The 24,242-nt window shown below is 44.9% G+C and overlaps 1 protein-coding gene across 2 annotated transcripts in view; it reads right to left on the reverse strand.

The window, feature by feature from the left end:
* Positions 1 to 24,242, reverse strand: part of LOC144162556 (uncharacterized) — a 419,428-nt gene that overhangs the window by 98,991 nt on the left and 296,195 nt on the right. Inside the window, exon 9 of one of the 2 annotated variants that reach the window (XM_077693146.1) lies at positions 7,915 to 8,046. The exons of the other annotated variant lie outside the window; for it this stretch is intronic. Within the exon in view, the coding sequence (XP_077549272.1) occupies positions 7,915 to 8,046 (132 nt within the window). The remainder of the gene's footprint in view (positions 1 to 7,914; positions 8,047 to 24,242) is intronic. 2 annotated transcript variants of the gene reach the window in all.

A 24,242-nucleotide genomic window follows, 5' to 3' on the forward strand; every position in this document is an offset into this window, starting at 1 on the left:
TGGTCTCAGGGAGTTTATAAAAACCAAGAAATTAGGCTCTGAACAACTCATCCTAGACAGGGAAGATGTGAATGTACGTATTAATAGAAAATTATCTGAATTTCGGCAGATGTGTTTGTCGGCAAGTTAATGGGTGAGGTAGCGCTCTTGACGTTTCGGACAGCCTCAAAGGAAGGATGCGGATGTGGGGTCGGATGTTCGATGTAAATTCAAACATATGAAACTTTATTGGATTGCGGATGTTTTCCATTCAAGAGTAGTACCATGTGACATGTGTAGGGTGTGCAAGGCAAGAATAATTGGGTATTACGGGGAGGTTCATTGTGCCCTGCCGATTGTTTACTGGGTGATGCCTGTACCAGAGCACAGAATTTCTTGGGCCTGCTTGGTTTTGGTGAGCATGTTCAGAATTTTACTTTCGCTTGTGAGTTGAGCTTCACGGGGAACGGGGTGACAAATGAAGGAATCAGTGAGTGTTGTACGGTGCCACAGGGATAACGTGGTTGGAATGCTCTGGGACTGTCGAGAGAGAGAGAGAGTGTAAGAATAGAAGACAAACACAGTGAACTTGGCCTTATCGTTTAGGCTCTGCTACTGCGTGTGAGGGAGGGCAAAGATGGAGGGTGACACGTATGATGATTGAGATATAGGGGACGTTATAACTATATACACAAAATGCCTACACCATGTGCAGTATATGTATCTGTCGAGGTTGTAAAGCATCCAACGCCACGAGTTGTATTTCTTCGTGAGTGAGGGGTGATTTAAGACCGATCGGGTGTTTCGCTCTTGAATGGCAGCGTCCAAGAAGGGTTTGGGTAGATGTAGAGATAACTGACGATTGTGGAGGGATATATGTTTGGGCAATTCCGTAACAGTACAGAAACTGGCCAGATGCAGGTTTAAATCGTGCGCAACTGTGTTGGGTTGATATCGTAAGCCTGAGCTCCATAGTTGATTGTATTTAAGGCGACGGTGGCTGCAAACGTTTGTGTGGCTTTTTGGTTTCCCTTGCCATATTTTTTGGAGAGGTGTTGAATGGAATAAATTTTTGTTTTTCGCTGCGATTCGAGTTGGGGATGCCGAATATCTGTGCTGCATTTTGCCCTACCGGAACTTCTTGGCGTCGAGTGGGCTATCATGATGCGCTAAGGCTGGCGCCACCACTTAGAGTGCTAGTTTGTATTCCTGTGGTGGTTTGCAGTGGAATAAAGAAATGAGTTCTGTTTTCTTAAGCTAGTTTGAGGTACATAGAGGTAAGGGAGTTTTTCAGACTAATCGTGGGTGATTCGAGCACTGTTTGCACTGCTCTGCTTCTGGAAGACGAAAGTTAACTCGGCCCATATAGTAATATCGTCTGCATAAACTTCCCATCGCGCCTAGGAGTTTTTGTTCGAGATAGCACGAAACTTTTGGAATGCATCGGTTAAGTAGTACTGGGGTTACTTTGAGTCCTTGTGGGACGCCCCCATGAAGGCCGAAGACATGGGGTGCCCAGCCAGGTTGAGAGCCTTGAAGCTGTATAGGACGGGATAGCAGGAAAATCAGAAATAAGATTTGTGCTGATGAGCTGGGGTTGGTCTGCGAAAGTTACTCAAGGATAGTAGTTTGACAGAACCGAACTTACGCTTTCCGACTATTCACGACAAGGAAGAGATAATGTGGTGAGTTGTAAGGTAAGGGTGAATAAGAAGCCGCGTAGAACACAGAAGCTGTCATCCGTGCACAGGCCTGGGCAAAAGCCGATTAGAGCTGCATGGTAGTAGAATTGAACGTATTCTAGGTAATGGTGAGGTACGCGATTATTTATCAGGCGGTCGATGAGCTTGGAGAACTGTAATATGGTGAAGTCAGTGCCTATCAAGCTGCACGAGGGGTACTAGCGGAGCCACTCTAAATATAAACAGAGGTCCCAGTTTATTACCAAGATCGGAATAACCATGGCCTCTCTCTTACCCCATGCCCCGCTAGCGGCGAGTCGACCATGATGTTGAGGCTGATAGATCATAACTTAGGTACGAACCTACATCGCTAACCTTCACAGACAGTCACTGTCGAAGCAAACAGCAGCGATAGGTAGCGACGGTCGTACGTACTCACGAAGTTTATGCCACTAAGTGTATATTTACAAAATATACATGCGAACTGTACACATGACGTCGTTTGTGTGTGGGAGAGAGAGAGAAGTCGTTAATGTGGGCTGGAGAGGTCAGCTCTGCAGCGGCAGGGCTTGCTATGCCAGATGTGGTGATTGCAATGCAGTAAAGGGAATGGGACATACTGGGAACGCAACAGTTAGAGAGAAAACAAAAGTCAAATAGAAAATGGAACGCAATGAAATGCTGGGAAAAAACTCTAAAGTCAAGTAAACAAATAGAGCGATTGAAGACAAGGAAGCGCAGAGCGCCTAACTAAAAAAAGGTGACAAAGCGTACATGGCGACGCAAATTCATGCCGATTTAGCCATGCGCGCAATGCAAGTATTACAAAGTTTTGTCTTGTCCAGAATCCCGAAGAAAAATGCAGAAGTATATTTGTTCCCAAAGATGAGTAATTGTTGTTGGCCCAGGATTCAACAAAGTGACACAACTGAAGCCTTACTCCACGTCGTACACGAGGCAGGCAGCTACCCGCTGTTCCTCGCGCAGCGGCAAATCGCGTGCATATAGACAAGTGCTCGGTAGCCTCGCGCACAGCACACGTGGGGCACAGTGGTGAATCCTGTCACCCTATATTGAACTTGAAGCTTCGGGTGTAAGCCACGTTGAGGCGAATACGATTCAGAACACCTTCAGACGGTTCGGTTAGATCGAGTGGAACACGGAATTTACAGAGATGGTCAATTCCATGCAGAGGTGGATATCCGCTCCGAGGGTCCTTCCACTACAACATTTGCTACTTAAACGATTTCGATAGATAAGGGCACAACCATCCTCGCGAAAGACAGGAAGCTGTGTCGTGTTACGTAGAGAGTGGCCACCGCTGGCGGCTGCATCAGATATAGTATTTCCTTCTATTTACGAATCACCAGGCAGCCATTGAAGCCTGATGTGATGGCCCACGTGCACTACCGCTGTGTTGATTTCGCTGATTTCTACACAAGGTGAATGCAGTGGTTGGACAGCCTTCTTAGAGCTTGTAAATCACCCCGTGAGTCTAATAAGATCATGCATCACCACGCATGGTGTGCACCAATGAAATGAAGAGCAGCCCTTACAGCCGGTACCTCATTAGGGGTGGATGATGTTTTGTTGCTTAGTTTTTTTTCTGATTGTGCAGTGGACCGACGGAATCCCCACGCCAATCATAGATGCTTCTGTGGTCACTGAGCCGCCCGCATAAACGTGCGCGCGGTCTGCATACGTGGTAAATATACAGGGTGATCAAAATTAAATCGACGTTTTTTTTAAAAATTAGGTGCTTATATTTATGTGAAAACACCTTTGCTGTAGGTTATGCACCATGGGGGACACATAATTGGGTGTTAATTATTGATGTCGGGGCCTAGACACCTTTAGAAACAATATTGATCGAGTAAACTGGGCTAAGATCTTCGCCATACAGGATACAAATTTATCTTATGATGCATTTATGGAGCTTTTCAAGGCAGTGTATTTCGAATCTTTCCCACTGAGAGAATATAAACAAACAAAGTGCGAAAACCATGAATCAGTCCGCATATTGTAAAACAAATCAAAGTAAAGAACAAACTTTACTACGCATTTCTAAAATCCCGAGAGCCGCCAGCATGGACTGAATTTAAAATTTTTCGAAATAAACTTAACAAGCAGATAGAAAAGGCAAAGAAAGATTACTATTATCGCATATTTGACAGCGGCTGCCTCCACAGAAGTGATGTGTGGAAAAAGTTAAACGAGATAATCAATCGGAAACCCCGTGCTTCTCGCCTGGAAGAAATTGTAGCTGATGGGGAATTTCTAACTGAAGTGAAGCTATCGGACAAGTTTAACCACTATTTTACCGGACTTGGTGGCCACGTTGATGTAAACAACACAGAAATCTCGCATAATGTTCCTGAAACTGAAAACACAATATTTTTACGGCCAACAGATATTTCAGAAGTCGTTGTCGCTTTCCAGAGTCCTAAAAATAGTCGATGCAAAGATGCTGATGCCCTTGAAATCAGACCAGTAAAATATGTGCTTGACATCATAGCCCCCGTAGTAACGCATATTTTCAACCTCTCTTTGCAAACTGGCACTTTCCCCAGAAATATGCGATTGGCTAGAGTAACGGTTACTTACAAAGGGGGTGATAAAAAAAGAAAATAGGAAACTACAGACCAATATCTATATTACCAGTATTTCCTAAGGGTTGGAAAAAATAATAAATGTTAGAATCAATAGCTTTACACAAAAGTACAACCTGATCACAGACTGTCAGTACGGTTTTAGGGCAAGTCGCTCGACAGAATCCGCCTTGTTAGCCCAGATGGAAGCAATTTTGGAAAACATAGAAAATAAGCTAATGACGTTAGGCATATACATAGATTTCAGCAAAGCGTTTGATAGCGTTAATCATGAGCTCTTGCTTGCTAAACTGGGACGATATGGCTTTAGGGGGACTCCCATGGAACTTGTGCGTTCATATCTGAGCTCCCGAAATCAGTACGTAGAAATTAATGAATGTAAATCTCGCACTCGTCAAATAACTGCTGGGGTGCCGCAAGGTAGAATTCTTGGACCGGTGCTTTTTTATTTTGTATAAATTACATTGTACGGATAGACTCCATTAATAGGTTCATTATCTACGCTGATGCATGCACTGTGCTGGTTCATGGAAAAGATTTGCCAGAACTTTTGCCCAATGCAAATCGCATTTGTTATCAGCTTCAAAGTTGGTCCAAAATAAACGGCCTATCACTGAACGAATCAAAAACTAAGTGCATTATTTTTCGTTCTCGAGGCACCTCTTTAGATTTACCGAATAGCATTACATTGGGACCCTATACAATTAATATCGAAAAATCAATAAAGACACTTGGGATTTTAGAAATTCTCGGAAAATATGAGTTGGAATGACCACGGCCTGACAGCCCTAGTAGGGCCTGGAAACGGACAATTTGTGTTTAATTGCGTACATGAGATTTTCATTGAGGCTTTCGACTCCCTTTCCCTCATCTTCCAATAACCCCCCCAGGGCCTCAGGCCTATTTCTAAATAAAGTCGTTCATTCATTCAATTCTATCTGCTCAAAAGCACGGAAGGTTGCTGGTGTCATTAGCAGACATCGCCATGAACTCCCAAGTAACATCAAGAAACTTTTGTACAACTCCCTCCTGCAGTCCCACCTTAATTATTGCGGATTAGCATGGGCAAACACCACTTCACAGAACCAACAGAAACTAGTACTAATACAAAAAAATGCCGCGCGGGCTATAGATAATGTCTCGTACTTAGAACACACTCAGCCACTTTTTCAAAAACATAAATTGCTTCGTGCTGGTGATATATACAATTATCAGCTACTGCGCAGGTACAAGAAAGCATCTCTAGAAAAACAAAGTTCTTTTTTAACTGAAGCTGCCCTAACAATGACTCATAGCCTTTATTCTTATCGATACCGGTCCAAATGGCAAGTTCCATTTTCAAGTTCTGACTACGGGTGCCAAGGAATTAAGAGCACCTTGCCTATTCTACTCAACAAGTTTGACCGGGAACAAATCGACATTTTATTGTTAAACAGACATGGCATTTTAAATTTATTTTTAGATGATAAAATGTGATTTCACTGGTGCGCACACGATGTGTTTTCTTTTTCGAACATTGTAAAACTCGGAATACTGGTATGGTTGATGTATGCGATTGTAATTCTTTTTTAAGTGCGAATGCACTTCTTAAGCGAGCCTGAAGCGTCCGCCGCCGTCCGCATTCCGCCGCCGTCCGCATAGCAACAGCTGCGGGTGCGCGCGCTCCTCGTCTTCCTTGGCAACGGGGGGAGATGGGCGCGCGCTGCCTGGCCGCTGACATGGCACATACCCACGTGGGGGATTGGCCAGGAATCGGGCGTGAGAAGGGCTAATGCACCCCGCGCTGCCTGGCCGCTGACATGGCACATACCCACGTGGGGGATTGGCCAGGAATCGGGCGTGAGAAGGGCTAATGCCCCCGCTTAAAGGAGTACTGACACGAAATTTCAAAGCTGAGATCTGCTCTAGCAATCAAGTACAACGACAGCACAAATAGGTGTCTGTGAATAAATGCATCTTTCTTTCTTTGTAGTTGTGTGTGTGTGTGTGTGATCTCTCTTTCGCGAACATTACCGAACCACGCAAATTCAACTCATGCATTCGCACTTTCACATTCTTACCCTCGGGGATATGCGGGAAATTTTTTTGTACTCGGTTTGCGTGTTGTAGTTCATGTATAAGTATTTTTATTACTGTACACTGTATGTACTCCTGTCGTGACGCCAAATTGATTTTATTGTATTTTATGGTTTTATATTGCTATGACATATGAAAAGGGTGTATTTTTCAGTGCGTTTTTTGCATATACCCTCTTAGCGCACACGCCGTTCATTGCTGGACGGGGGCAAGGGCCCTGTCAAGCTGCTTCTTGCAGCTTTTTTCCTTGCCCCGTCGATGTACCTTTTTCACGTCGATGTACCTATGAGCGAAATAAACTTTTGATTTGATTTGATTTGATAAATTGAATAATAAGCTTTTTTGGGGCTACATTAAGACACATGTTCCATTGAAAAGTTATGCGCAATTGTTTTCCTACGCCGTTTCATTTGGAACAATTCTTCTAGCGCCCCCATAACCCGAGATATCGAACTGCGTAGTTTAATTGCCGTTCCATGATTACGCATGCTAGACAGCTAAGACCGGCGCAAAGCTTCTCCCCTCAGTTCTGTGTTTCGATAGCGGTTCCGAGTGCTGCAGATTGCGATAACGCCAGCCAAGACTGAAAGGGTGCCCGTTATCACTTTGCCTTTTAACGAAGGTACACTGCAGGCACGTCACACAAGGGAGGAGGAGCTTTGCGCTGGTCATCGCTGTCTGGTATGCGTAATCATACGAATGGCAAATAAACTTCGCAGTTCGATATCACCGAGGACGGATGCGCTAGAAGAATTCTGCTGAATGAAACTGCGGGGAAACATGATGGCGTCCAACTTTTCAATGCAAACATGCCTGCTTACCGCAGCCACCAAAAAGATAATTATTCAATTTTAGTTAATTAAGCCACCGACATCAATAAATACCACCTAATTCTGTGTCCCCCCGGGCGCCAAAAGTTGCTGTAGAGGTGGTTTTCCCATAAATCTAGGTGCCTAATTAAAAAAAAAGAAACCTGTCGACTTAGCTTTGATCAACCTCTATAATCAACTGTGAAAAACTTTATTGCAGGTGCGGGCGTCTTTTTGCTTATTCCGGGATTTTTTTTATTATATTCCATGGAACGAGTATCCACGTTGGCAATGCTGGCTTGACAGGACGCTGAAAATTTGCTGGAAGCAAGTCTCTTACATGCGATGCAGTGATGGCTGCCAGAGGATGCGCATGGCACCTAGATCTATGGTGTAGAGACGTTCGAAGACACTCTTGATGTTGAAGCACTGACTCAGAGAGGAACGAAGCTTCCCGCAAAGTTGTCTTGACTTATCACTTCGGTATTCGAATGTGAGGCTTTGGCCACTGATTTGTTTGATAATTGCAAACAAGGCGGCTCTAACGTAAAATGGAGGTTTCGTAACTTACATTGCGATAAACATATATTCATCGATGTTCATTACAGGTATGTATGTGCGTTCACCCCGCGCCGTACTTCATATTACGCGCGACCATTTCCGTTGGTCTTTACTTCAACGGAGCAAGGGTTTGCTCATTGTGGAGGCAATTTTACACAATCGGAGGTATAGTCATTGCAAGAACATTTTCGTACTCACGTTTCTCGCAAGTCTTTCCTTGAAAGCCCGGTGGACAGATGCACGCCCCTGTGATGTCATGGCACGCGCCGCCATTTTGGCAAACAGGGCACTTCAAGTTGCAACTTGGGCCATAAATGCCGTGAGGACAGGCTGAAACACAAGAACGCTACATGCTTTGCTTGTTTTTTTATACATTGTGAGTAGATACAGCTGTTGTTTACGGAATATACGTGCAGGGCACAGAGTAGTTAGACAGAAAATAAAAGTAATTTTGTTACAGTTGTCCCGGGGGTGAAGAGAAATTGAACAGCAGGGCTTTTCTCTTAGTTAAGTATTAATATGTCTAACTGCTTCAGGTCAAGGGGAAGCGGAACATGGGGGGGATGACGATGAATAATCTTTTTTGGTCGGATTTGGGGTGGAAATACGAAAAAAAAAAATATCAGTGCCATTCCAATTTCTGAAGGTTGGTTACCAGCAGCACTGTTTGTGGGTTACCGGGAAAGCATTACCTTGGCTTCAGCAACCCGAAGTCTTCCGTTTCCTCCGCGCGGTGTCCAAAGACCTGGCTTGTACGGCACTTACGCTGGGGTTACGGTGCCCGATCGTCGTCGGTGGTTTCATTCTGCCGCCCCTGTTTCCATTGTCGATAGGCTAACGCCGACGCTCTTGATGGCACGCTGTGTTTCCTCGTTGCGTGCAACACGCGTCCTACGCATATCTCTGACGTAACACAACTGCAATCACGTCGCTGGGTGATCTATGACGTTACAGTAAAAAGACAGACGCATTGGTTTTGTACGCAATGACATTTATTTTCTACATCTCTACGCACTGTCCCACAAAGGCACAGAATGTGCCTCTGTTTAGTTTGCTAGTTTGTACACTGTATCAAGCCCCAAGTCCAGGTTGCTCCACGCAAGCGTTCCGCAAGCGCACATGAAACGCTTCGCTGACTCGTACCCTATTCGGAAAATCTAAGGCCAATTGAAGGCGGGAGAAGAGTCAGCGAAGTTAACATCGGCCCAAAGGAAATAAAATCAACAGAAACGTTTAACGTACAGCGTAAAACTTGGGTGTAGGAAGCACTGGGTGAACCAACAGCAGTCAGCAGCACCACCACACATCTGCGAAGGTTTTCCCGTCTAAGAAATGCAATTGCTAGACGTGAGATATTGTGGAAATTTGGGGGACACTTGCTGCAAGAGTGCTACACACCAAATAGTCACTTAAGCTGTTCGAAACGCTAAAATAAATAAAAGTGCAAACTGGTTATAAATTATATACCTCATATTTCCTTAGCCGGCAGTGGTGATCCGTGGCCGAGTGGTCTGGAGCGCTATTTTGGTTATTTTTAAAGTTGCAAGTTCGAATCGTTTAGAATACACTCTTTTTTATAAGTTGATTTTTTCGTTTTTGGGCGATGTTTTCTATACTCAGTTCACCATTTTCGTGCCGGAACGTTCACTGCTCCACGAACGAGGTAGCAGAACTCGCGCAGACTGACACTGACGTGCTAGCAAGTTCTGGTTGGCGTGCTGTTGTCATAAGCACCGACTGCTTGTGGGCAGTGGATGCAGGCCAGAATCGGTGGACCTTTGGCCTGGTGTGAACACGCTTTTTAGGATACAGGCATGAGTGAGGCAAGCTCCGAATATGGGGGTAAATTGCATGACATTTGGGCGTCAGCGGTGACGTGGAGGGCGCTCGTCCACTGCGTAGGCCTCGTCCAGTGATTGCTACTATTCCAAGCCGTCCTGGGAGGCTTATCTGAGGCGTTTTACAACCCAAAAGACTGCAGAAGCGCGGTATCGCGATTATTGAGATATCGAAGATGCCCATTCAAAGATAACGTCGGATGCAAGTACGGTGTGTCACACAACCGAAACCAAAACTTTTTTTAATGCTATTCTTGAACATCGTCCATTCACGAAGCACCTTTCCTTGACGTAACTACGGTTAGTTGGTGCGGCCGCCACAAGCCACGCATGGTCGTTTTTGTTCTTTCAGGTCTTATCAAATAAATACGCCTTATCGCCTGTATAAACGATGAAAAGTGTGTTTATTTGAGCCAGTCTTCGCAGTGCAGGCAGAAACGGGTGTATGACAAATTCGTTTCAGTGTCCGTTTAATTTGGATGAGTATGTCCTCGGTCGGTGTGTGTGGGCTGAAGCCAAGCATGGTATTTGGAAAATTATCATGATCTTCAAGTCATGGTGGGAGGCAATTTTGTATGATATTTTCAGATTCTTTTTTCACAGAGGACGTTAGGGAAATACATCTTAGGTTTGCTGCTGCTAATGGCTTCTTGCAGGCTTTGGAATGAGTGTTATATCGGCATGCTTGCACTCAGAGGGTATTTTTCGTTTCATCCAATGATTAATAATGTAATTTATTAGAGCTTTTAAAGCTTCACTTTCTAGATTTAGGACGAGCTTATTTGTAATTGTGTCCTTTCCCGGTGTTGTGTTCCGGGTGAGATTTCACGCGGCGGCTTCAATTTCTGCTTTGATGAAGGGCTCGTCCACTTCGGGGCTGGCATCACCCGTATACGATGGCAAAGGCTGCACAATTTGGGTACAATTGTTTTTTTAAATGCAGAGGATGTCTTAGCCTCGCCTCTTCTGCGTTGGACGGCGTCCGCAGCTCCGCGACCGCAGCAGCTGCGCCTCTCCTCCTTTCCTCCTCTCTCTCAACAGCAGCTGGCGCGCGCATGCGTCGTAGTCAGCCCGTTCGCTCCGTCGCGGTCTCGGCGTAACAGGTGCGTGATAGCAGCGCGGTGGGGCGTGGAAGGGCGCGCGCTGCTTGCGCATGCGCGCTCTCCCCCCTGTACTGCTCTCCCTCTACTGCGCGCACTGCAACTATAAAGGGGCTAGCGGTCGCTGGGGCTTTAGTCACTGCGTTGCTCCTTCCTTCCTTGGTTGACGCTCGCTCCCACGTTTACTCGTGTCTGCTACAACAGCATCACGGAAGAAGCGATGGAAGCAACACTGCCTTCAACCAGTACTGAGGCCCCAATGCTCTGCATTTACTCATGTTCCCCTCGCGGGAAGGCGCGGGAATTTTTTTTTGTTTTTGAAGATCGTAGAGAAATCCCGCCTCTGTTCCCGGATAATTATGAATAAGGTGCCCTTACTGGTGGGCTAAGCGGATTTTGGCTCTGTGGCTGATTTTGAAAAAAAAAAAGTTCCTGCGTTTTTGCAGCCGCCCCTTTCCATAGGGGCGATTTCCCGTGGAAGCCGGGTGAACTTCCCAAGCGTTGTAGTCCCACTGAAGGGCCGAGCGCCCGGCCGGGGAGTTGCTTGTACCTATTTTACCGGTAGGTGCCGGCGCCACTAAGGCACACGAATGCACATGGTGCCTTCATCAGCCACGGTGGACGCTCAACTCACAACCACCTGTGGCAGGACATGCCGCCAGGCTCTTTCATCCCCGGCAATGGCGCAACGTGGCATGAGGGCCGGGGGCCCCGCCAGATGGACAAGGGTCAGCGGCCACTCGCAAGGTTAAAGCCAGCTTTCTAGGCGTGGATTCTCCTTTCAAGTGTCCGCACTCTACCAGGGACGCCTGTACTCGTTAAAGAAACCGGTGGGCGGCTGGCGGTTGCAGGATTCGAACACAGTACCTCCCACATACGAGGCGAGTTCTCTACCTCTGAGCCATTGGTGTGGTCATTGTGTACGAAACTGGGCCCAGTTTTGATGTCTTAAATTTCTAGCATAATCGGCGGCTTCCTGCGTCAATTTGGCTATTCTGAAAGGAAATTTTTGGTTTGATTTACGATTTTTATCGTTTAGTAAACCCTCTTTGGGCCTCCCACATGTGCAAAAGATCCCAATCTACGCAGGGCAATATTTCATGGGAAGCAATTCGTTTGTTTGTTGCATAACAATTTCTACCATTCTTTGTGTGCAATCTTCATTTGATTGAATGGAACTCGTTTGGAGAATTCACGGAATTTCTGCCATTCTTTTGTGATTGAGTGTGATGACGCCTAATTTGTAACTGAATGACGTAAAGGTGACTGGGCAACGTTTCTGAGAGGCATTCTCATAGAGTGTGTTTCATGCAATGCGTTAAAGTGATATCCGGGGTTCTATCTCGAGAAACACTATTCCCTAGCCTGGTCGGAGTGTCTGGCACACTGCACATATGACGCTATTACTTCATATTGCACCGTAAAGTTTCTGTCTTTTTGTTGTCCTGATGATAGCCCCAAGGGGTATGTTGAGCATTGGAGTCTTCTGCTATGATCAAAGCGTGCCCTTTTGTGCGCTGTTTGACGGTTTTAAAACGGCGGCCATCTCACCTAGGAAAGCCATCGGAGGGCTGTTTATATTTACTAGGAACAGGGTATTGGGATTTTGCTTCGGCGGGAGTAGCTCAACGAAGGTGAGTTAATGGTTGTGGACAGAGTGTGCACTTGCGGCGCTTTACGTGCCTGGACAAATGTCGCTGTCGTTTTTTGTTGATTCGTAGTGTAAGTTGTGTAGCATTGGTGGAGAACTTTGTCCATCTCCGTTTCTTCTAACGCAATAACGGTGGGCGAATGTTGGGACGCGTAGAAAGACAGCGATGCGTGTTCCCTGCGTTATGAACGACAGTTCTATTTCTAAATCTTTCTTCGTTCTTCTTCTTTCTTTGTTGAGCTACTAGTGGGCACGGAAGCAGCGCCAACGGCATCGCACTCAACCATGTTTTTTTTTTCAACATGAAAGCATTTCTTGCATTCGTCGTGCCATGGCTGCCCTTGGTATACTCGTGTTCTGCCTGATCGTACTCACTACCGTAAAATAGGGTTGGAAACAGTCACTACGCGTGCATGCAGTTACTGGCTATCATGACAACTCATCTTTCGTCGACCCCAGAGCGTGGCGACCACCGGTTTTGCTGGCCAAATTTTAACGGCACAATTTTCTCCGGGCTACATAACCGAGGCGCGTCCATCGGCACGCTTCAGTGGGAACGGGAGCAGGGCCAGGGGCGTCATACTCAACAGTTTTTCTTCAACATCCAAGTTTGTAACAATTATTCATTAAACGCTTGAAAAAATGATAACCTTTTTTTGCTGCTGTTCCTTTGCCCACGGGTGTTTTGTGAGACGGTTGCTGAGTGTTTTTTATGCGCCTTTGTTGCACTTTTCAGGCGACGTAGAAAGCAATCCCGGGCCTACTACTCGGTCTGAAGCACGGTTAGAGATTGGGTCATCGCGCCATAACTGTGCTCAACAGATAAAAATTGTGTTTCAACAGCTCAAAGACATTCATGTACGGTCAACGCAAAGTTCCAAAAGTCAAGCTGAATTAGTCAAAAAAGTAAAAACATTAAAACTGGCCAAATTAGAACCGGCCAATCAGGGAGATGGGGTGATAGTTAGAGGGGGAACACTTTCTACCAGATTTGTGAATGGCGACCACCTTCGTGATTTTTCATCTAGTTGGGAGAGTAGAAGTGTCAAGTGATTGTTAAAAAACGTTATATAATATTGTGGAACTTAGATCTATGTTGTTTCTTAAATATTTGGTATTGATAGAAGGGCAACAAGGTGAGGAATGATTGCTTAGTTTTTTAATAAAAGAAGCGATACCAGGGACGTCAACAACTGTTGGTGGCATAGGCAGGTAATTGTAGGAAAGGGTAGTTGGTAGTGGAATGTCTGATGTTTTAGAAAAACTGGTGGCAAATGTATGGTTAATGACGGTCGTACATTGACTTATGGGAACTGCGTCACCAGAACGAGTCTTTCCGTCAGATGCAATTTTATTTTCGGGATTTCGTGAACGCCAAAACTTTTTACATTTGTTTTAGGCAGCATGGAAAGTTGGGCAAGTTGGTAACATTGTTTTTAACATAGATGGCAGTACGTTAGAAATGAAGTTATCTTTGGCGTGGTCGAGTTCTCTTACTTAATCACTAGATGCGGTTTTTTTAAGCGGTACTTCGTGTGTTTATTGGTGAAAATTTAGCTGAACGAAAAAGTCGTTTTTTCTTCTTAGACATGCGTTTGATAGTGACGTTATACCATGGTAATTGTGCATTACTAGCAATGGTTTAGGTTGGAAAGGGCTTTACAGTGACGCGATTAACTTGATCACCAAGCATATCCCAGTTATACGGAACGTAGCGGTTGTTAAAATCGGTCGGAAGACCTTAAGAAATTCGTACAAGCCACTTTCGATCACGTCGAAGTTGGCTTTTCTGTAGTCGAAAATCGTTTTAAATCGAAGCTTTTTACCTCTACCCACCAAGGGATCTTTCACGACCGTTGGTGTCAACAGAAAACATCCGCGAACAAATAAAAGAATTTATTGAAACCGCGTGGAATCGAACTTGTAAATAATTGATTAATAAAGCGAGAGCCCGTTGTCTTACCGATTTAGCAACGAGCCCACGCGGAAAGGGGGACGACAACTGGGGCACTCATAAAATCACATCCTCGGGTTTAACCCCTGCATTCTCGTTGAATGCAATGCGAGAGCGATTAGAAGAAGCTCACACCAAGCCATGCCAATTTACTTCTAGTACGCCAACGTCCTTAAAGCCTGTGACCTCCAGTGTTTACGTAAAAATATTTCAGCTCCTTGTCGTCCGCCCTCACCCCAAACGACACCTCAAGGAACACATGAAAATACTCCTTGATGGCCAGGCCATCACTCCAAGCCCCAGAATCAAGATCCTGGGCCTACATCTTCAGGCCAACACCGAGATTGACGTATCCTTGCAGCGCATTAAACACAGTCAAATGAATAGAACCACACACATGAGCAGTTGAGTTGCCACCAAGAAGCGATGCCTCAAGGGATCCGATACCTTTCGATTAGTTTAAACTTTGTCCTCTCAAGAATCACTTACGTCAACCCCCTGTCTTCTTCTCGGCAAGGAGGACATAAAGATGTTTTATATAATGATTAGAAAGACGGTTGAGCAAGCCATTGCTCTTCCCATGGGTGCGTCCACAGAGAGGCTGTTCAGCACGGGGCTCTACAACACGATTCAAGAGCTGATAGAGCACCATCTTTCTATCCAGAAGCTCCGAATGAATCGAACTTTGGCGGGCGGCCACATCCTTCAGGAGATTCGCTGGGCAGCACAGATTGTCACTCCGCTTGATGTACTCCTGGGCTTTGGCGACAAGAACTAAAGATGATCCCTTTCCTTAGAAATATGAACCCCTCACACGACGAGGGTCGCCGAGACGCACGGGCTCAAGCGCTCAACACGAGCCTCGGTAGGGATCATGCAGTAATCCACACAGACGCCTCCCAACATCGAGGGCAGCAGTACGGCATCATCGTGGCTACCTCCAGAACCAACCTCCTTGCTCGTGTATCACTCAAAACCGAAGACACGACGGCAGCAGAAGGTGCAGCATCGCCTTGGGTCTCACTCAACCAGGAGTTCGTAAGGTAGTCACCGATTCCCAACAAGCCTACCGGAATTGGAATTCGGATTTGGTGTCCCGACCTGCACTTTGTGGGCTGAAAAAACACTCCCCAAATGGTTCCATTCCGCTCATTTGGACACCCGCTCACGCTTCCATGGAGGGCAACGAGTACACCCACCTATCCTGCGCTTTTACCCTTCGTGCAATGGAGCTGCACGAGGGGAGTCACCGGCTTGTCTCATTCAGGGACATAACCCAGCATTATCGCCTTCTGAGACAGGCCCTACCTTCACCTTACCCTGAGCTTTCCATACAACAACAAACTACCCTAGATCTCATACAATCCTCCTCCTTCCCACACCCGGCGCGTCTTCACTTAATGCGCCCGAATCGCTACTACGCTAAATGTAAATTTTGCTCAGAAGTAGGAACACTCTGCCACATAATCGGGGTGTCCGGCTTTAGCCCTCAGCACCCTCCTCTCTTTCTGTCAACTACCGAACCAGAGCAATGGGAGATTCTGCTGTCCAGCCCCTCTCGGTCTACCCAGCTTCAGCTAAGGAACACAGCACAGGCGGCGCGGACTGAAAATGGACTACAGTGAACAAGAAAGCACTCCCGTGGGCAGCACACTGGGCCATTCTGGAATATTAATAGAGGTATTTCCTCTGACTCCTGGCCTCCTGCTCCTCCTCTGTCTCTGCCACCGATCTCGTCGCTTCCCTCCGTGACGGCAGAGACGGAGAAGTGAGATCGTCTAACACCGGTTTTCAGGTTCAGTTAATTTTATAAAAAAGAGTATACACTCATGTTCTGCACCAATACAACTCAACCAATGACCGTTAATGCATCATGCATTAATTTAACCGTACCATGAATATTGCTTTGTAGTTATGAAGAGTGTGATTAGGTGCATTTCACATCTCTCCGGTTGCACTATTTGTATTGCGACGTGTTTGAATGTAAGCTACGTCGCATTGGTAATCCTAGTGGGTGCCGTTATATCTTTGCTTTCCAACCACATTCACAGTGCGGATTGACGCTAATTTTTTTCTTCTTGATGTGTGTTTTGGAGGAGGGGTACCGTTTATGTCAAAGAAGAGCAGGAAGTGATTACCAACACCTGCTAACCAAGTAAGGGTTGAAGCATATTCTTGGTGGGTAGTTAAAATCTGATCAGGGGTGTTTGTAGTGTTAGATCACACTCTGGTGGGTTGATTAGCTAACTGCGGTAACGAGAAGACTAAAGAAAAATCTACAAAATACTTTAGAGAGCATTTATTATGGTGATAAAACCGGAAGGGAAGTATACCACTTGATGTTAGGGAAGTGGAAATCACCAAGATAGAATAATGGATATGATGGAAATCGAGTAATAACTATATTGACAGTGTCATTCAATTCATTTACGAATGTAGAGGACGAAGATGGCGAGCGGTAGCACACACCTATGATTGTGTGCTTTCTTTTACGGAAGAAATGCGGGAGTTGTGGAGGAAAAATTTCAGCTCAGGCCACTTGTGCATAGTCGGGGACTTCAACATCGACTTGCTGACAAGCGAGCGGTATTCTGTTGAACAATACTTGCATGCCCTTTGCGAATGTGGTATTGAGCCTTTTATCTGGGAACCCACAACGGAGGAGTTCCTAAAAGATTATCTCACACAACGATCATGCGAACATGCGAGGATCCGACCTTTCTTGTGCCGTCGGGGCTGTAATTATGCAGAAATTAGCTGATCACTACTTCTTTGTGGGTCAGTTAACCAACTCCAGCTCTTTACAATCACATCATATACAGACTGTCACCATCTTAGACAAAAAAAGTTTGACACACAAATTGCTAGCTTTGACTGGAATTTTTTATTCTAGATAATAACAATGCCACTGCATATGACAATTTTGTTCGCCCGTTAGGCCAGATGAATGAGGCGTGTAAGAAAACGGTAGTAATAGAAAAACGGAGGGCTGAGCATCAATGGCATATGCCTGGTGTTTTGGCACTGATAAAAAAAAATGCTTTGGGCGAGATGTCGCCGAGCCCCTGAGAACAAAGCGCTGCGCGACGAGTTCCCTACGGTCAGAAATGGAGTGACCGCGCAGATTCGTTTGTCAAAGTGGCCATTCTGTACCGAACTCTTCAACGCGTCTAGTCGCAACATGACTAAAACTTGGTCCTTAGTAAATCAATTACGAGGTAACGAACGCCAGTCTACAAAAAGCACAATAGAACGCAACTTTGTATCCACTACTTCGGACCTGGTCAACAAATTCAATGAATCGTTTTCATTGCAACAAAATGATCCAGTTCAATGTACAAGTAACAATATACTACCAAATCTTGTGTCATCGTCCGCATTTATCCCATTTTTGCCAGAGACTGATCTCCTTTGCATAGTGAGTAGTTTAAGCCGCAACAAATCATTAGGGCTTGATAACATATACATAGATGATCTCTGCAGAAATATTGGGTAATTAAAAGGAGTTATTTTGTTTATACAGAACAAAATAATTGAACATTGCTCTTGGCCAGACAGTCTAAAGAGCGCACGAGTGGTTTCCCTCTATAAGCGGCAAAAAAGGATCCTACAAGCTACAGCTCTATTTCAGTTGTATCTTGTTTTTCGCAAATTCTTGAAACGCACATGGTGTCATGATTTCCTTTGTAACAAAACATGGGTTACTGAGTGCACATCTCTACGGCTTCATCTCCGGCGCGGGCACGCAGGTGTTACCTGAAAAGTTGTCTTGTACTTTTCATAACAGCATAGATCCGAATGAGTTTTTGTTTGTGTTAATTTTTGATGCGAAGAAAGTGTTTAATACTGTGAACCATGGTATACTCTGTACTAAATTATACCGTTATGGCTTCCGCGGACCATTTTCTTCTCTGCTCCCAAATTACCTTCGGAATCGTTCTCAAGTGGTGTCACTTGAATCGGTGCTGCATTTTAGTATTAGGCTTAAGAGGGGTGTCCCGGAAGGGTCTATTTTGTCACCTCCTCTTTTTAAGTTTGTGGAAATTACTGAGGCACTGTTGTTAAAACTTCGAAAATTTATCAATACGCTGACGACATCCTGCTGGTATCTGGTAACTCTGGTTATTCTCTCACTCTCGCAAATCTTTTTGACCATACCAGAAAGGTAGCGGATTTGTTCGAAGCAAATTTAATAACAATCAACCCTGTAAAAAGTCGGCTAGCTTGTTTCCGAAATCAACAGAAACCAGTGCCGAATGAGTGCTTCAATACAATACACTCATCAAATTGTGCATCCTGTCCTCTTGCCCATATTTTCTGTGTCGAGTCTGTTAAATACCAAGGTGTACTTCTTGATGGGGATCTTTCGTGGAACACACACATGACTGACATATGTAAAAAGCTTAGAAGTACTGCCTGTATGCTGTACAACTTAAAAGTGTTTCTGCTTTTTTCTGTTCAAAAAATACTAGCTCAAACGTTAGCTTATAGTGTTCTTCGTTATGGCGTGTGCTGTTTTTTTTCGACTGCTCCGCTACCTGGAAAAAGAGAGTTAACAGTATTTCAAAAAACATCACCAAGAGCCTTCTTTATAAGTCACACGTGCCGGATTTGGACCGTATATTTGAGGCAAGTGGTTTACAGCCATTCGGTACATTGTTTAAGCAAATAGTAGTGTAAAATATTTCTGGTGTATGTATTACTGAGCTCCCAATGTTAAACCTATACCTCTGTAGCACATACCTAGATATATGATGTCAAGGGCCCGTACCCATTACGGAATGGCTGCACGGCCACATTATGTTCCTGCTATCTTCAACGAATTGCCTGACGAATTGTTTTCTTCAACAACACGAAAACACTTGCGTGCTGCTATGCTGGCATTAAAAATACGCTGAAGTACGTATTTGTACGCAGTGATTGGTAGCTATTTCTTTGTTCTCTAATTGTTGTGATCTGATGAGGAAAATGCAACCCATGTAGCTGAAACCCATGTTGATTTATTGTATCTTTGTTTGTCTGTTTGTCTTCATTGCTTCTGTTTGTTGTTGTTTGTTTTCCTTTTTTCTTTCCTCCCTTTATTTTTGGTCTTCTTTTTCTTTCTCTTTTTTTCTTCTTTTCTTTATCTCTTTTTCTTGTTTGCTTGTCTTTTTTTTCCCTCCTATGCAGTTAGCAGTGTCAATGAATGTTTTTTACAGAAGTGAAGGCCGTTGCTTCCGGGCGACGCCACACAGGCCCACCTGCAGGCTTTGGTGGCCCCATTTTGCTTCGGTATGTACCCTTTCATATTCAACAAAGTGTCATTATTTTGATATCATCGAGCGTTAGTAGGGAAAAGACCACTTCTAACTCACTCCGCACATAAATGATGGAAGAATGAACATCTCTTGAAACAGGTAATAAAGCTTCGCCACTTTGGCGCTCCGTCCTTTCGCATCAATACATTGTAAAATGCGATGCGTTTACAAAAATTTCAGAATCGTGTACATGCGCAGGAAGCCAAGTTTCGGTTAGTGCTGTTATGTGTGCAGCACATGTGTCTATTGCACAGGATAATGAATTGCGTTATTTCAAAATGCATTGTATATTACTGAATAGTAAAGGAACATGAGGCGTTGTTGCTCGAGCACTGGCCCTCGCGTTTAGCTAAGCTGGCAAAATGTCATTAGTGTGACCAGAGCTTTGGCTATTTGCGGGAAGTTGTTATGATGAGCCCGGTCTTCCTGTTCGTTTAACCGCAACTTTATTGCGTAGTTTTTCGTGGTTCGTTTTTCAATTGATAATTCCGCGGTTTATAGTCGGTTAGTGAAAGTTTCCAGATCGTTGAACTTGTGTTCAATACGATTCAACCGGCCTTGTGTACTCGCCGCGGTTGTTTCAATTGCTATTTGGCCGGTTTTAGTACTTTTTACTTCCGTAATAAATTCAGCTAGACTTTTGGAACTTTGCGTTGACCATATATGAATGTCTTTAGGCAGTTGAACCACAATTTTCATCTGTTCGGCCAAGATATCGGGCAGTGAAATAATCCCTAACAGTGCTTTAGAACGAGTAGGAGGCCCGTGGTTGCTTTCTATGTGGCCCGAACACCACAACACAGGCGCCATAAAAATCCATTCACCAACCGTGTCACAAAACACCCGTAGGCACGGGAACAGCAGCAAGAAAGGGTTATCACTTTTTTCTAGCGTGTAAGGGATAGCAGTTACAAACCTGGATTTGAAAAAAAAAAATAGCGCCAATCCGTTCTGTGAATGTGGTTGGAAAGCATAGCTGTAACGGCATCCACAAGTATTACCCATGCGACGTAGCTTAAATTCACTTACGTCGCTCTACAAATATTGAAACCAGAGAGAAGTGAAATGCACGTAACCACACCATCTAACACTTCAAATAGATATTCTTGGTAAGGTTAAATTATTACATGATGCATTAACGGTGATTGGTTCAGTTGTATAGGTGTAGCACAAGTGAGTAAACTCTTTTTGTATAAAATTAAAGCTCAAACCCGGTGTTATCCGATCTCACTTCCCGGTCTCTGCCGTCGGGAACTGAAGCGACGAGATGGGTGGCAGAGACAGAGGAGGAGCAGGAGGCCTGAAGGAGGAAAAATAACTCTATTCAGATTTCAGAACGGCCCAGAGTGCGGCCCACGGGAGTGCTTCCTTCTTCACTGTAGCCCATATTCAGTCCGCGCCACCTTTGCTGTGTCCACGAGTAAAGTTGGGTAGGCAGAGTGGGGCTGGACAGCAGCATCTCCCATTGCTCTTGTTCGGTAGTTGACGGAAAGAGAGGAGGGTGCCGAGGGCTGAAGCCGCACACCCCGATTATGTTGCAGAGTGTTCCTACTTCTGAGCAAAATTTACATTTACCGTAGTAGCGATTCGGATGCATTAAGTGAAGACGCACCGGGTGTGGGAAAGAGGAGGATTGTATGAGATCTAGGGCAGCTTGTTGTTGTATGGAAAGCGCAGCGTAAGGGGAAGGTAGGGTCTGTCTCAGAAGGCGATAATGCAGGGTTATGTCCCTGAATGAGACAAGCCGGTAACTCCCCTCGTGCAGCTCCATTGCACGAAGGGTAAAAGCGCAGGCTTGGTGGGCGTATTCGTTGCCATCAATGAAAGCGTGAGCGGGTGTCCAAATGAGCTGAACGGAGCCATTTGGGGAGTCCTTTTTTAGCCCACGCTGTGCAGGCCGGGACACCAAACCCGACTTTTAATTCCGGTAGGCTTCCTGGGCATCGGTCACCACCTTATGAACCCCTATTTGAGTGAGACCCAAGGCGATGGCTGTTCCTTCTGCTGCTTTCAAGTCTTCGGTCTCGAGTGAGGCACGAGCAAGGAGGTTGGTTCTGGAGGTAGCCACGATGATGGCGTACTGCTGCCCTCGATGTTGGTAGGCGTCTGTGTAGATTACTGCATGATCCCCACCGAGGTTCGTGTTGAGCGCTTCAGCCCGTGCTTTTCACCGACCCTGGTCGTGTGAGGGTTTCGTATTTCTAAGCAAAGGGAGCATCTTTAGTTCTTGTCACCAAAAGTCTGGGAGTACATCAAGCGGAGTAACGTTCTGTTCTGCCAAGCCAATCTGCTGGAGGATGTGGCCGCCCGCCACAGTGGCGCTCATTCGGAGCTTCTGGATATAAAGATGTCCCTCTATCAGCTCTTCCACGGTGTTGTAGAGGCCCGTGCTGAACAGCCTATCTGTGGACGCACCCATGGGAAGAACAATGGCTTGCTAAACCGCCTTTCAAATCATTATATAAAACATCTTTATGTCCTCTTTGCCGAGAAGAAGGTAGGGGTGGACGTAAGTGATTCTCCAGAAAACAAAAGGTTGAACTAATCGAAAGGTATCGGATCCCTTGAGGCCTCGCCTCTTGGTTGCAACTCACCTGATCATGTGTATGGTTTTATTGATTTGACTGTGCTTAAGGCGCTGCAAGGATACGTCACTCTTGGCGTTGACCTGAAGATGTAGGCCCAGGATGTTGAAGCTGGGGTTTGGCGTGATGGCCTGGCCATCAAGGATTATTTGGATGTGTTCCTTGAGGTGTCGTTTGGGGTGAGGCGGATGACGAGGAGTTGAGATTTTTTACGTGAACACTGGAAGCCACAGGTTTTAGCACATTGGCATACTAGAAGTGAGATGGCATGGGTTGGTGTGAGCTTCTTTTAATCGCTATCGCGTTGCATTCAACGAGAATGCAGGGGCTAAACCCGAGGATGTGATTGATGAGTGCACCGGTTGTCATCAATGTTTCCGCGTGGGCTCATTGCTAAATCGGTAAGACAAAGGGCTCTGGCTTTGTTACTCAATTAGTTCCAGGTTCTAATCCAGGCGGTGCTACTAAATTCGTTTATTTGTTCGCGGGAATTTTTGTTGACACCAACGGTCGCGAAAAAACCCTTTGTGGGTAGAGGTAAAAAGATTTGCTTTAAAGCAATTTTCGAATACAGAACAGCCAAATTCGATGTGAACAACAGTGTATTGTACAAATGTCTTGACGTCTTCCTGACGGATTTTAATAACCGCTACGTTTAGTCTAACTTGGATATGTTCGTTGTCGAAGTTAACCGCCTCATTGTGAAGCACCTACCAACCGTCACCATTGCTAGTAACGCACAATCACTACGCTATAATGTCACTACCAAGAGGATGTCTATTATGAAAAAAAAATGCCTTTATCGCTCAGATAAGTTTTCACCAACAAACGCACGATGTGGCGCTCATAAAACTGCATCTAGTGATTAAGCAAGAGTACCCGAACACGCCAAAAATAACTGCATTTCTAACGTACTGTCATCCATGTTAAAAACAATGTCACCAACTTTCCCAACTTTACACCCTGCTTAAAAACAAAGGTAAAACGTTTTGGTGCGTTATTATTCCCCGGAAAGAAGATTCCATCTGATGGCAAGACTCGTTCGGTGACGCAGTTCCCATTAATCAATGTGCGACCGCCCTTAACCACACATTTGCCACCAGTTTTTCTAAAACATGAGACATTCCGCTACCTACTACCCTTCCCGACAATTACCTCCCTATGTCATCAACAGTTGTTGATGTCCCTGGTATCGCTTCTCTTATTAACAAATTAAGCAATCATTCCTCACCTTGTTACGATTATATCAATGCCAAATATTTAAGAAATACCATATGACTAAGTTCCATCCTATTATATAACGTTTTCCAACAATCACTTGACACTTCTACTTTCCCAACTAAATAAAAAATCGCGAAGGTGGTCGCCATTCATAAATCTGGTAGATAGTGTTCCCGCACTAACTATCGCCCCAACTCACTAACCTGTACGTGCTTTAAACTACTATAACACGTAATATTAACAAACCTTCTAAATTTGTTTGAAAGCAACTCATTCTTCGCCACAGCTCAGCACAGCTTTCGCAAGTGATACTCTTGTGAAACCCAACTAATATGTTTTAGTGATAAATTACATGGTATTTTGAACAACTAATCACAAGCTGATAGCATTTTCTTAAATGTATTAAAGCATTTCATAAGGTCTATCATAAACAGTTATTTCATGTTAGCCAACCTAATCTTGATCCTAACCTGATCAAATGAATTGAATCATTTCTCACAAATCGCTCACAATTTGTTTATGCAAATGGGTTCAGTTCTAATTATACCGATGAACACTCTGGCGTTCCTCAGAGATGAGTAATTTCGGCCTATCTTATTTTTCATCTGTAATAATGACCTTCCCGCTGCTATAAATTCTAGTATTCATCTACTTGCTGATGAATGCGTTACTTGTCGTGAGGTAAACAATATAAATGATTACTGTATTGTCCATTCATTCCTTATCACAGTTGCTAACTGGTGCCGTGTACGGATAATGGCACTTAATAACAAGTGTAATGCTACGCGCGAGTCCCGAAGTGTTTCCAGTCAGTTTACTTAGAATCTAAATGACACACCTCTTGCATCTACTACCTTTTACAAATACTAGGCGTCCACAT

This window comes from Haemaphysalis longicornis, unplaced genomic scaffold, assembly GCF_048455015.1.
Source record: "Haemaphysalis longicornis isolate Haplotype H1 unplaced genomic scaffold, Haemaphysalis longicornis Haplotype H1 scaffold_12, whole genome shotgun sequence".
Classification (NCBI taxonomy): domain Eukaryota; kingdom Metazoa; phylum Arthropoda; class Arachnida; order Ixodida; family Ixodidae; genus Haemaphysalis; species Haemaphysalis longicornis.